Here is a 14,202-nt window from a genome sequence, read left to right as displayed (position 1 = left end):
AGACACCCGGAAGCTTCTGCTCTTCCAACTGACAGTGAATACAGTGAATTACGGGAGGAATTGGTATTGTACAAGAGATGGAGAGTAACAAAAAGGAAAAGAGACAAGAAAACTAACGAAAACAAGTCGGATAAACGTGAGCGATGTCGGTTCTTCGGGGGTAGCTTTGGCTGAAGTACCGGGGCGGGGGAGAATAGCTCTTCCCCTACATTTCCCCAGCATGATCCTCGACACCGAAGTGGGGGACCCGCACCCCATGGCAATTGGGTTCGGCAAAGGGAAGTCGGCATTCCCGGGGCTAAATCTTCTTCCGGCACCAAAGCAGAGCCTCCATACCGAGGCTCACCGGGACTTACCGAGAGTAGCCACCATTGTTGTCGGTGACCAATCTGGGAAATGGCCAAGAAGTGAGTTGAGTCTGTGGGTTCAAGTCTGTCTTTCTGTGGTCCTCTTTCAAGTCAGACTTCCGAACAGTAAATTCACAGTTTCTCACCGTTATTGAAACATGCCCGTAGTACACGTATCATCTATCGGATCTGTCAGAGTGTGACTGCTTCTCAACAACGTAAATAGCTGTATGGACAAATGGGGAAATTGCACAATAGCTAGAATAGAAGTCTGATGAAATCAATATTATTTTGCTGAAAACTTTGATCTTTATGGACTGTATAATTTTTAAAAAAAAAAAAAAAAAATTGAAATGAGGATTACAGTGCAGGATGATTAATTCAGCGTCTATCTAAGTGAGTGGCATTCCTAGATCGCGATGACGATGTTGATATTCATACTTCAAGTTCCAATGATATTGCAGTTTACTTATAAGAAGAAAGACTGCTCTTATATTGAGACTTTATTGAAGCTAAGCCAGTACGTAGTCGAGGTGCAGCTGGTCTGTCTCTTGAGGTCGTTGAACCCCCTGCTCCATCTCCCACTAACCTTCCTAGTCTGGGAAGATGACTTGCCTTTAAAACCCGAGGATTCGAAAAAGAATTCGACACGGACGATGGGAACCTTTCCTGCAGGATGTTTCAGGAAATACTTCAATGCATGCAGAAAATGAGGCCCGTCGTAACCTACATAGAAAAGCATAACATCTCGGTTCAAATTCGATTCAAACCGAATCAATATTCACAGTAGCTTGTCTGTCTGGACAATGCCTGATGAGTGCTCGAATGAAGGGACGGGGCCTGCTTTTGGGGTGCAGCCGGCCAAACTCTGGCTGCGGTCGGACTTTCCTTTCATGAACTCCGCTTACCCACTCTGCTATCACGATACGGAGGGTAGCACGCATATGCATGCGGCTGGTATGAGCAACTAGCGGTAAGCTGTGCATCAACCGCGTGTCAAGAACCCACGTTATCTAACAGTCCGACACTGCCTGCTGCGCAGTGTTGCCGTGGACGAGGAGACTGGCCAATCTCTGTCGAATACCGGCTCAACAGACTCCATCGTTCTCAATGTCGTCAGTGATAATGCCCGCATTCCACCATCATAAGACCTCCCCGAAGCCCGAAGGATCCTGCAATCCACCCTCACCATGGCATCAACGCTCTCAATCCTGGCAGATCTCCACCTCCCACCCTCCGCGCAGGCTGGTCTGACTGCCCAGTCCTCCCCCAGTTGCATCCACTCGACACGTTCCTCGACGAACCAAAGCAAGCCTTTTGACACACATCCCTCTGCCCCGGTCCCAACGTGCCAGTCGCCTAGGTGCTAACCCCAACCTAACCCCAGTAGTATCCATTCCCTCGGGTCTTGGCACGCGGGGCTCCATTTCCCCATTTCCCCATCAGTGGCTGACCAAATCCAGCCTCCCCAATGGCGCCTGGATACCAAGACAAGCGGTCTCCTTCACGTCCTATCCGCGTCCCTATCGTGTTAGCATGCCCTTGCCCTTATCCTTTCCCGTCAACTGTCGCTCACTGTTTCTTTCGGATCCCAAATCTGCCCCCGAGCACCCCGCGTCTTGGCCAAGACTGAGGCGATAGCTTGAGCCATTCAAGCCTCGGGGGTCTTTTCCCCAGGTTTCGCAAACCTCCGGATGCTAGATGTTGGCCGCGCTGATTTATCTACCCCGGATTTGGGGGCACACTGGCACCTTGTTCGTGGGGTAGCAGACAAACTGTTGAAATGTCATAAATACCCAGAGCCCGTGTTGTTTTGGTTGGCGAGCTCCAAATCCAGTCAACCACAGTTTGCCCCTGTAGCTCTGTCTCGTTTATGCTTATTTTTTAGGCCGACCTCCTCCATTTCTCCGATTTCGAGCCAACCCGTCCTCCAACCAATCATCAACAAGGCGCTAGCGATCACACAAACTCAAAATGGCGGCGAGCGAGAAGCGTTCACCGTCGGTTGAGCGCGAGGAGCACGTCATCAATCAAGTGAGCAGCGTTGTCGACGACGAGAAGCACATCCAGCAAGATGAGGAGCGCGACTGGACTGGAACCGCTAAGAAAACGGATCCTGAAGAGATCAGGCTTGTGCGAAAGCTTGATTATCGCATTATGGTATGGAAGTTGCTTTGGAGTTGGTTGCGTTCACACAGTTGCTGACAGTGTTTTCCGACAGCCATGCCTCTGCATTATGTACTTTCTGAGTAAACACGCCACGAACCCCGATAGGCATTTCCACCGCGACTGACCATCGTAGACTACGTCGATCGAAACGCCATTGCTCAGGCACGACTCAACAACCTAGAGGAAGATCTGAACATGTCAGGCACACAGTTCAATACAACTGTTTCCATGTAAGAAATTTTACTCCCCAATAAAGCATCTGAGAAAGCTTCCAGGTTAAAGTCGGAAGTCAGCTCTGGAGGATGGCTATAAAGTGGCAAAGCTGACAGATGTGCAGTCTCTTCGTTGGTTACGTTTTGATGCAGATCCCCTCGAACATGTTGATCACTCGAATTCAACCCGGCATATACATGAGTGCGTGGATGTTGATCTGGGCTGTAGTGTCGGGATGCACAGCCCTCGTTCAGAACTATGGCGGCCTCGTGGCTTGCAGATTCTTCCTGGGTATCACTGAGGCTCCGGTAAGTCGCCGTTAAATAAACGAAAAGTGTGTCATGCAGGCTGACAGACTCTTCCAGTTCTACCCCGGCGCCACCTACATGCTCTCCATCTTCTACACTCGTAAAGGTGCGTCAGCCAAGACTCTAAGGCACTCCGGAGGCCACTTAACTGATACACATCGCAGAGGTTGCCACGCGCATTGCAGGACTCTATTGCGCTCAAATTCTGGCCACCGGGCTATCAAGTTTGATCGCTGCAGGTATCTTCGCCGGCATGGATGGTCTCAATGGAATCGCAGGTTGGCGATGGCTTTTCATCGTTGAGGGTGCCATCACTGGCTTCGTTGCCCTTGTCGGCTTCTGGCTCCTGCCCAACACGCCTCTGACCACACGCTGGCTCAACGATCGAGAGAAGCAACTGGCTCACTCTCGCATGGAGAAGGATAAGATCTCCGATGCATCAGACGAGAAGGCGTCTGCCATGGAAGGTCTTAAGCAAGCCTGCCGTGACAAGCGCACCTGGCTCTTCTGCCTCATGCAAAACTTCCACCTGTCGGCCTGCTCCTTCAACTCGTTCTTTCCCACGTAGGTTTTCAACTTGTACTCAGCTGTCGAGCGCACATCAGCTAACGATTCTTCGACAGCGTCATCAAGACCCTTGGATTCAACACGACGATTACACTAGTCATGACCTGCCCACCTTTCATCTTCGCCGGTGCTGCAGGAATCTTCTTCGGATGGAGCTCCGGTCGCCTCCATGAACGGACATGGCATATTACCGTCGGCCTCGGGGTCGCCATTGTTGGCTTCGTCGTCGCTGCTTCCACTCTGAATACCGCAGCTCGTTACACAGCATCTTTCATTTTGGCTGCGGGCGCGTACTCTGTCAACTCAGGTAAGCAACTTACTGATCAGTATCGATGCCTTGATTGCTGACCTTTTTAAGTCATCATTGGTTGGGCTTCATCGACACTTTCACAGACTAAGGAGAAGAAGGCCGTTGTCCTCGCCATGACTAACGTTGGCGGCCAGGTATGTCCAGTTTTTTGTAGCCTCCTATCTTGACTCATCACTGACATAAATTTTCCAGATCGGCTACATCTACGGTGCATACCTCTGGCCCAAGAGCGACGAGCCTCGATATGCTATTGGGTTTGGTGCCTCGGCGGGTTTCGCTTTGCTGTCGATCGTTTGCGCTTGGTGGATTCGCGTTCTACTGGTCAGAGAGAACAGAAGAATCAGAGCGTCTACATCGGAACACGTGAATCTCTACGGGTATTAGGGTCCGACTGTGGCGTCTTTGGATAGTATTGGAGGTATTGCAGGCATGTTGCTATATGGTGAGACCCTGAGTACGCCAAGGCGGAGCGTTGATACCACGGATATGCATATGGATGCACTATTAGCGACAATATAATAATTGAATCACAGAATATGAATACACGACTCAAACTTGTGAAGCACTATTAGCTGATCTTGTTTGAGAGCTGGCTTATTTATATCTATGGTCTACACGACTCGAGTCTCGTATCTCATTAATCATCTCGCTGGTTACATCTGCCTGAAAGGCGTTTGCTCCGAACTGGCAAAGACATTTGCTTTAAGCCAACAGCAATCCGATTGCGGTAGGCTGCTGCAGCAAAATGCTTGGGCCAGCAACAACAGTTTCCAACTCAGGCGCACCTGGTTCGTCTGCCACGACGGTGATGATAACGCCCTTCTCCTCAAAGTTCGCTGGGATAGTGACATTCACCAAATCTCCAGTCTTCCAGTTGGAGACGTCGATTGGCACACTGACGTTACCGACAGCGTGGAAGAATACCGCATAGTACGACTTGGTATCGTTGAACTTGGGTTGATCCGTCGGGCTGGTGAAGTTGAAGGAGACTTCGGCCCCAGGAGCAATAGACTTAGTGCCTGAAGTAGCAGAAAGAGGCGGGAGGTGTTGGTTGGGGTTTGGGTATTGAGGGTTCTCGGGAGGACAGCTTCCGGGAACAATGAAGACGTTGGTCATGTCCAAGATCTGGTTCGCATATGGAAAGACCGTATCGCTTGGTCCCGAGAATGGATTCGCGCCCCAAACGTCCGCCAATGACCACGTCTTATGTCTCGACTCGACAGTTGCGATTGCCACCATAGCCCCTCGCGCAGCCTCACTCTTGGGTTCTTGAACCAAACCAGTCAAGAACGCCATGCTCGCGACCTCGAGAAACGTGGTCAATGCCAAGTAGCTGGTGGGATCCTCGAATGGATACTCGTATTTGCAAGCGCCTGGTTTTACGCTCTTGTTCGAGATCTCGTTCTGGAAGATTCTCAAATGCCCTGCCTCGTTATCGCGGATTTCCGCAATGCGATCATACGTGGTGTTGAGGAAGCCGGCCTTGACGAATGATGAGGTGTTGAAAGCCTCAAATCCTTGCTGGTAGAAGTTGAAGATCGCCCACTCGGCAGCTAAGAGATTCTGCCAAACCTGGTCGTCGGGGTCTGGGTCGCCTGACTCAGTGGGGAGGATCGGTGAAGTAATGTTGCCTGGGAATGGAGCCGCTTTGCCACGGTAGTCGCTGTAGAGTCTTGACTGACCCGGGATAGAACCATATTTCGGGTCGGCCAGCTTCTGCGCTTCTGGGTCTGGAGTCGGGGCTGGTGACACCGCGGTTGGCAGAGTTGCCAGCAATGAAGAGAACAGGAAATATGTCGACGACGTATACATGTTTAGGATGATGAAAGAATTTTGCGGTTGTAAGTTGTGTTGGGACAGTTCTCACTCGACAGATAAATTCGTCGCCCTTATATCCTCATCAGAAATTTGAGCTATCTCAATGAGCGGGCACCATTCTTGAGAAAGCGTGATGGCTGCCCGCAGGTAGTCAGAATGGCTTCGTTGAATAGACCCAATTAGGAAATTCTCTTCTAGACAACTGCCGATCACAAGCACTGCTGCGCAAAATGATCTTTCTGAAAAGATTCAAAGCCTTGCAGTATTATTTCCGGCACCAAAATGAAGTCATCAGTACTTACGTATCTGCGTTTGTGGCGTCTTCGGCAGGATTTTGGTGGCGTCGTGAAATTCACCAAATCGGGCAAAATTGAACCCGCTAGCTTTCTTTTGCGCTCCGTAGTTTCTGCAAGTCAATTTTGCGGCTTTGAAAGCTTCATATTACGGGAATAAGGTCTCTGCATGGCTATGTCTAGACTAAATCAGTGCTTCTACTCAAGCCTTGCCTAGCGTGAGGCTTCTATGTTGATCACTTTCGTCAGCTCTTTAGTGCTCACTGAACGGCTTCTCGGCATCAATGATGTAATCCAATAGCATAGCGAAGGTCAGTATCAGGCGGTACATGCATTATAAGTGAGTTAATCACATGAAATCTACCCGTTCTACCAGCAACTCGTGGCAGCTGTGGCTAACCTTACGAGCACCGCCACCCGAGAGGGGCAGTTGTCGGTTTCTATCTGGTCATGAAGAGATCTGCATTATCACACCCACAGATGAAGCAGAGCCTATGGTTCCTGTACTTGGTCTGTCAGATGCGAGAGTTCGATGACTAGCTACGCCTCTGCTGCTTTTGCTGTCCTTTAGAAGCGCCCTCTCCGGCTCGGACCGAGGCTATGAAGCGGTGAAGATGATGCATCATATTGGATCTCGATGTCACCAGCCATTTTGACAATGATCAATCGACTTCCATGGCCAACGCATATTGACGGTGGAGAAGGGCACAACAAAGACCACCAATAGCTTAGTGGATATTGGTGATCGAGTCAAACAGCCCCGAGAACCTGGGCATGTGGGGAAGCGCCGCAGGTGTGTGTGTTCGTCTCAATTGCCTTTTGCAGCAAAAGGGATAACTTTCTTTGACAAAATCATACTCTCAGAGTTCAACTTCCCCTCATTACGGCTTGAGAGTCCGATATAAGTCGCGCACTTTGCGTCCGATGAAAGTCTCTAAACTACCTCGCTCTCGCTATGATTCGGTCTCGCAATTTTCATAACTTGCGCCTGCATCGTCCTGTACTTTCCCCAGAGGACTGGAATAGGAAAACGTCCCGCAGGTTAGAAAACCTTTGTACACAGCATTAACGATGCTATTGGTTATTCTGACTCAGGAATCACAGGGATGGCAAGTAAAGAACCACTAGAGGGGGACACTCACCACACGCAACGCTTGCTATTACAACGTCACCTCCGGATAGAGTTTGAAGAGAGCCGCCGTTACCCTTGCCGCCTCCTAGTGTCCGGTCTCCATCGTCAAGCTTTTCGGCCAGGGAGGCCGGCGGTATTGCCCGTGCGGAAGGGCGGGCGAATACTCCACAAAAGATCCGAGTGCCGATGCATGAAATAAAGGGTTCCATCATCGGTCCGTTAAGTTGACGACTCGACAGCACCTGGTTTCTTCCTCTTGCATACGATCATATTCCGAGCATTTGCACTTGTTCTTGTTGTGAGAGCGCAGATGAAGTTGGTCTCACAGCATGAACGTGACAGTTGAGGACACTTCTTTGTTGCCTACGCTTGTGGCAAGATGGCCTCTAGTCTTTACAGCTCTCATCACCCTCATCCCTGTCATTGCCGCAAAATGGGGTTTCAAGAAGGATCGCCTGGGTCACATACCAAGCGTGGGAGCCGGCAGAACAAAAGAGCAACGAAGACAGGAATTCATGGCGCCAGGAGGAGCCAGAGGGCTTTACAGAGAAGGGTATGAAAAGGTAATGATATGATCGCGATCTGGAAAGATCTCTCTTCTGATGAATATCTCAGTTCAAAGGTCGCGCATTCCAGATTATGACTGCAAGCGGTAGGCCATACCTCTTCTGTTTGTCTACTAATGATGACCGACATCAACTTGAACCTAGCTAAACAAACAATTACAGAACTGCCAACCGTGGTCATCCCCCCAAAGTTCATCCCCGAGCTTAAGAAGCTGTCCGACACTGTCTTGGGGTTCCAGGAGGCCACCGATGAGGTAGGCGGTCTGCTCCATGCAAGCTCGAGCCAAGCCCCTGACAGAACTTGTGTTGTGTAGGCCATCAACAATCAGTATCTTGACATCCCGACCGACACAACAATGCTCGCACATACGGTCAAAGTCTCGCTTACGCCAGCCCTTGGTTGGTTCCACAACAATTGCTGGCATTTTGTCTCGTGGTTTACTAACTTGAACTGAAAGCACGCCTTAGCCCAGCCATTGCTGCCGAAGTAACGCATGCCATTGACACAGAGCTCCCTCCGTGCAAGGACTGGACCGAGGTCCCTATCAACAACAAGCTGTTTAGAATTGTTGCGATGGCATCCGGGCGGGTCTTCGTCGGACCGGAACTTTGTCGCAATGAAGCCTATCTCGACACTGCTATTAACTATACCGTCGACATGGTCAACGCAGTTCTTGGTGTGATGGGTCTGCCAGCTTGGCGGCGGAGATTCTCAAGCCGAAGGCTACCTGAAGTCAAGAAACTATTTCAGCGTTTCAAAGAAGCTGAAAACTTTCTAGGGCCAGTGGTCACGGCCCGACGAGATGCCATGGCGAAAGCGGACTACGAGAAGCCCGATGATATGTTACAATGGTTGATTGATGCCCAGGACAAATCCAAGCACGGCTCACGCAACGATGCGGAGCTGGCAATTTGGCAACTAGGTGCCAGCTTTACTGCAATTCATACTACGACGGCGACAGCGACGAACGCGTAAGTCCCCCTTATAAGCCTTGGTTGCGAATTTGACTGACCATCATCAAAGATTGTACACATTAGCATCGATGCAAGACATCATCCCGGTCCTTCGAGAAGAGATTCAAGAAGCACTTGCAGGGTCCGGCAACGAGTTCACCAACGCTGCGTTGCAGAACATGGTCAAGCTGGAGAGCTTTCTCACCGAATCAATGCGTACTTATCCCATGAGTGCCGGTATGACGTTCCCCTTAGACTTCTGGAATGCTACACCTCTGACACAACTCTTAGCGAATGCTCAGCGCAAGGTTCTCCAACCTTTCACTCTTTCCAACGGCCAAACGATCCCATCTGGTGTCCTCATCGAACTACCATCGGCCGCCGTCAACATGGACGATAATCTCTATCCCTCAAGCAGCCAGTTTGGTGCCTTCCGGTTCTCCAAGTTACGGCAAAACAAGGTCAAAGCTACAGAAGATGGCACCGAGGTTGGTCACTTGTTCTCGAGCGTGGGACAAACGAGTTTGAACTTCGGGTTCGGCCGACACGTCTGCCCAGGTCGCTTCTTCGCGTCTGTCGAGATCAAGATGATCGTTGCCATAATTCTGTTGAACTTTAACATCATGCTCGCGGAAGGCGAGACAGAGAGATACAAAAACATTGAAATTGGCGTTCAGGTAAGTTTCGCAAACCATTGGCTAAGGCTACGTAGCTGACGTTTCTGCCTAAATGAAGTCCATGCCGGACCCCGCGAAGACAATTCGACTAAAACGACGCTCATAACGTTTCACTAAAACCATACGATACCGGTGGTCTGGTTTTGACCCCCTCTTGGTTGACCAACAGTCGTGGACGTTTGCTGCACTACTTCAAGCGACGAGCAGCAACGGAACTCTACATAATGTTGTGCTGAGCAAATTTCAGGAGTGATTGGTCACAAGTATTTCTGGCCGGTTGGTCGTGCATCAAAAGTTTCAAGTCACTTAGACCTCATAGATTGAGATTTAAATAACAGAAGGAGGCTGTGTAGAAGAACTATGATATGGATCCCAAACCTAGCCACAATGCACGGTCTGCCCCGGGCGCAAGTTCTGCACGTCCAAAAGCAACGGCCCATGTGATTTTTATGAAGTCATTGATGTGAGATTCATCAGACGAAGGCCCTCCTCCATGAAGGATCTGAGAACTGGGTCTCTTGCAATAACCATCGCGAGTATTCTGTCAACACCAACCAGCAAAATATACACCATGTCTTTGCCAATTAGAAACGTGGCCGTCATCGGCGTGAGTTTGGACGTTTAACATCGATAGCTTCGTTGACTGACATGCATGCATAGGCAACCGGGCTTTTGGGCTCAGAGATAGCATCGGCGCTGCAGAAGGCTGGCTTCATAGTAACGGCAATTCGACGCGCCGAGTCCACCGCACCAGTCCCAGTAGGAATGGAGTCCATCCAAATTGACATCAACGACACCAACGCTCTCACCTCGGCTTTCCAGGGGCAAGATGCCGTCATCTCAGCCGCACCAGATCCGATCTCATTCTCGAGCCAGAAGCACTGGATCGACGCCGCCATCGCGGCCGGGGTGAAGCGCATCTTTCCATCCGAGTACAGCACGAACCTCGACTCGCCGCTGGCTGAGACACTTCCGGTTGTGACAGAGAAGGTTCGCACTCGGCGGTACCTCGTTGAGCAGATAGCCAACACAGCTGGTAAATCAAGCTGGACGAGCATTAACAACGGTCCTTTCTTTGAGCTGGTCCTCGGCTTTGGAGGCTTGGGACCGGACTTCCGGACGAAGACGGCGAAGTGGCATAATGGCGGGGCGAACTTGGTCGGCGCCACCAGATTGCCTGACATTGCCGAGGCGATCTGCAAGGTCCTCAAAGATGAGAATGGACTGTACCAGGAGGCTGAAAACAAGTCCGTGTACATCCACTCCGCGGTAGTCACCGAGAAGCAGTTGACAGAGATGGCCGAGAAAGTCACAGGTCATAAGTTTGATGTTGAAGAGCGGGACGTGGAGAAAGTTTATCAGGAGGCGAAGGAGCGATTGCAGAAAGGTGACAAGTCTGGGATGATGTTGTTCTATTTGCAGATGATGTACGGGAAAGGGTATGGCGGCAGTGAAAGCTTTCAGGAGATGAGCTGGAATGAGAAAGTTGGTCTGAAGATATTGACTGAACAAGAGATTGAGAATATTGTCAGGGGAGTTGCTGAAAAGTCCGGGCTATCTCAGTGATGATTATGTGTAGGCAGGACATGATACAAGACAGGGAATTCTATGGAAACCACTTTGCGGCAAAGCTTTGAGCATTTCACTTCAGACAAACCGCATGGTCCTATTACTAATTCAGTAACCATGTATTCTAATTTTTAACCTTGTGTCTCTCGATAGACATCATGACTGCGGCGAAGATGTGAGGGTTCGTCGAATTTGTTCCTCTCATTTCTTGCTTCCGGAATGGTGACCCCAGCCACCTCCACCTTGGCGACCGCCGCGGTTGGAGGCGTTTCCGGTATTGTCACTGTGACCACCGCGGGTGCCGGAGGCCTGGGCGCCGGTTCCAGTCGGACCATTGGGGCCAAGGGGCTGAGAGTCGGAGTAGAGAGGAGGGTTGATGTCGTTGCTAGACATGGCGGCTTCTTGAGTACTTGTGAGGCTTTCGAAATGGATACTTAGGTATATAGCGTTGATGGGTTGAAGATGTTGGTGTTGGAGTTTTCGTTGATGTGCTTGATGAAGATTCCATAAGGCTGAGAATCCAGACTCAGCTGCTGCACTTTTATATATGAGTTCGTTTCAGTAAGCGTGAATCATCATGTCGGTGGTGCATGTTGATGGTTACACCTGGTTCTTGTGATGTTGGACAGTGACTGCAGGGACGGGTAGGCTGCATATTGAGAGGGGACTTTTGAGTATATTCACCAATCCAACTAGTTATGTAGACTTCACCAATTATTCAGACCACGCGATAAGTCATTGTTCTCAGTAAAGCATTGAGGTCGATATAAGACAAGGTATTATAGTCACTGAAACGAGTCGCCGGTGTGCTGAGTTTTCAGCCTCTGACCGTCAACACCAAAGTACAAGTTTACCGTCAATGTCTTGTCTTGAAACCGGGTTCTAGCATCATGACAGCGTAGCCCTTGTATGGTTAGATGTTGACGTGGTCTGCGTGAGCACCAATACTCATTGAAACATACAGCTCTGCTGATGTATGGTCCTTGTACTCATGAGCTCAGCTCATGTCCACATTGACAGCCCACAATCGAGCCTCAGTTCAGCATGACCGGGGAAGTGAGACGTGAGAATATGTTAATTTTCACGTCCGTGGAGATCTTTAGTCTTACGGACTGCATTCGCTTCCTAGAGCTGCTCCTAAAGCCATAATTCGGTAACCAAGAAGCAGGCCTGTTTGGCACCTCTGGAACTAGTCATAAGTGAGTACCGTTGCTCATTGCAGGGACCATGTCAACTGTGTAAGACTACAACCACGCTCATTCGAATAACTATCACTTGTACAGACGTAGTTAAATAGATTAGGGTGATCTGACTGACGGCGTGCTAATAATTTTGACCAACCTAACCCGTAGAATGTGTCAGAGCACCTATCCTCTAAGAAGTCTTGAGACCATGAACCGATGTCAATCCAGGCTAGTATCATCATAATGTCCCCTCTTCAATCTTCCAAAGACTGTACGAAGAAGCTTAAGCTTATCATACTGCGTACCCTGGCCAGCCCCTATGCTTAATATCAATACAAAAAAGCTTCCCCATCTATCCACAAAGATCCGAGTCTCCCGGTGACAGCATACTTAACAATAAGCATAACCCAAACCACGACCCACTCACCAAACTTCTGAGAGCGTACCTGAGAAGGCAATGGTTTTCTCGCCCCCCGGTGCGGGCCGCAAATGGAAACCCCTCTACTTTACTCTGTTCAATCAACGTCTCCAGGCATCTTTAGCTTCAACACACCTGCTACATATTCATGCCCCCCAAATTCAGGGTACAACATTTCACTCCAACGACATTAACCGTTTCCCTCACTCATATGAGGGCTTTCCCATATCCCCATCGCGCGAGCCGGCACATCCGGGGAGGTGACTTACACATAACCCGTCACCTGATTCACACATCCCACCGCACACACCTCCCCCTCCCGGAAAACCGTCTGAACATAGTCCCTCCCCAGGAATACTTGCCCAAAGGAGCAGGCCAAGTGTGTGGAGCACATCAAGCCAGAAAAAAACAGCAGAAAAGACACCCGTTCGGACGACTGGCTTTGGGGTTCATTTTCACATCCGGACAAGCGTCTTATTTCCGCTTTCCTTCACGGACGAGAAGGCGTTTGGGTGAGCTGTTAGCTCCGGATGGGGCCGCTGTGGGGTTTGCGATGTTGTTCTTCAACGGGCGCTCCAGCAAGCGGGTTGCCATTTTTCTGCCCAGGGTACGGACATGTAGATGTCGTGGTTGCAGCAGTCACGGGAGAGATAGCAGAGCGTAGTATCACTGATAAGTCGAAGCTCCGAGGAACTGCACGGGGGGATGCGCCGCATGTGACATTGAGGCGTTGCTTTCGCAGTGGCATCTGCCAGCCGACCCCGACTTCAAACATTACGGAAACTTTTGGGCCGCTGCGTGTGCCGCTGGACAGGCCGTGCCTGTCTGTGCCTGTGCTGCTGCAGCGCTGCAGTAAGCGCTGCGGTGGTGCCCTGCGTCCTCCGGTCTTGGTATGGAGGTGGGCTTGTCAAAGCCGGTTCAGCTTCGGCCGAAGGCTGACGGGATTGCGCCAGGTCCCTTTTCTCTGCGCCCACGTCGGATGAAATCTGGCGCTATTCCGCATGGGGCAATAACGCTGGAAAGAGTAGTTTACGAATACCTGGGCACTGCGGACCGGGTCATCATCGGGCTGGAGGCTTTGGGATCGGTGCTCTGGGGGACGATGGCCGTCCGGGTGATCACGGAGGTCGGAGAGATTTGAGCTGGCGACGTTGTTTTTTGGGCAGGAATGGGAAGATCATTCTCGTCGTGGGTCGGGTCGATTCCGGAGTCCGACCAGGATTCGAAAGACCAGCGACAGTGACAGTCCATTGGAGCAGCCCGGAGTTTCTCTTCTACTTCAGGGACAGTCTGCCCGGCTTGGGTCCGGAGGGGTCACGCACTGCACATGAAGAACGCTCCGAGGCTGCTGCTGCTGCTGCTACCTACTGATACATACTTCGTACTGCTGATCACTGGGAACGCTGAGAGGGAGGCCAGAGGACGGGTTCTTCAGGGCCGAGCAGCGCGTTGACGACCAAGTATCCGATGGTTCGCCAATGGACTGGCTTGATGGTGCCGGCCAGCTGGGCTTAGGGCGTTCTGGGCTCGGCTAGGCCCCTCTGGCAGGCGATTTACGAGTGGTGCGTGTGTCGGCACCATGTCTTTTACGGCGTCAAATGATGGTGGAGAGTGTGATTTCATTGATTTTGCTTGAGCGGAGGCTTGGGACTTGGGTCCCCATAAAACCGCGTTCGA

General features: G+C 50.7%; 4 protein-coding genes across 4 annotated transcripts; 3 read left to right on the top strand and 1 right to left on the bottom strand.

The window, feature by feature from the left end:
• Positions 1-2,321: 2,321 nt before the first annotated feature.
• On the top strand, positions 2,322-4,298 carry hxnP-0 (Major facilitator-type transporter hxnP; the record flags this gene model as incomplete). The annotated part of the gene is made up of 9 exons (XM_037329192.1): positions 2,322-2,507; positions 2,569-2,596; positions 2,650-2,746; positions 2,854-3,037; positions 3,095-3,143; positions 3,202-3,601; positions 3,661-3,911; positions 3,963-4,048; positions 4,107-4,298. 9 exons carry the CDS (start codon positions 2,322-2,324, stop codon positions 4,296-4,298), a joined length of 1,473 nt encoding a protein of 490 aa, XP_037171454.1.
• A 318-nt stretch (positions 4,299-4,616) lies between these two features.
• On the bottom strand, positions 4,617-5,726 carry CGCA056_v013949 (uncharacterized protein; the record flags this gene model as incomplete). The annotated part of the gene is made up of 1 exon (XM_037329191.1): positions 4,617-5,726. The coding sequence occupies one exon, from the start codon at positions 5,724-5,726 to the stop codon at positions 4,617-4,619; it is 1,110 nt and encodes a 369-aa protein (XP_037172012.1).
• A 1,760-nt stretch (positions 5,727-7,486) lies between these two features.
• On the top strand, positions 7,487-9,460 carry ATR2-3 (Cytochrome P450 monooxygenase ATR2; the record flags this gene model as incomplete). The annotated part of the gene is made up of 8 exons (XM_037329190.1): positions 7,487-7,720; positions 7,773-7,809; positions 7,886-7,977; positions 8,038-8,122; positions 8,182-8,695; positions 8,748-8,914; positions 8,969-9,354; positions 9,413-9,460. The coding sequence occupies 8 exons, from the start codon at positions 7,487-7,489 to the stop codon at positions 9,458-9,460; spliced, it is 1,563 nt and encodes a 520-aa protein (XP_037172011.1).
• A 465-nt stretch (positions 9,461-9,925) lies between these two features.
• CGCA056_v013947 (uncharacterized protein) lies at positions 9,926-10,920 on the top strand (the record flags this gene model as incomplete). The annotated part of the gene is made up of 2 exons (XM_037329189.1): positions 9,926-9,961; positions 10,015-10,920. 2 exons carry the CDS (start codon positions 9,926-9,928, stop codon positions 10,918-10,920), a joined length of 942 nt encoding a protein of 313 aa, XP_037171736.1.
• Between the last annotated feature and the right edge of the window lie 3,282 nt (positions 10,921-14,202).

The sequence above is a fragment of the Colletotrichum aenigma genome (assembly GCF_013390185.1).
Source record: "Colletotrichum aenigma strain Cg56 chromosome Unknown KSG_Cg56_contig10, whole genome shotgun sequence".
In the NCBI taxonomy this organism is placed as follows: domain Eukaryota; kingdom Fungi; phylum Ascomycota; class Sordariomycetes; order Glomerellales; family Glomerellaceae; genus Colletotrichum; species Colletotrichum aenigma.
This window is presented reverse-complemented; position numbering and strand designations above follow the sequence as displayed.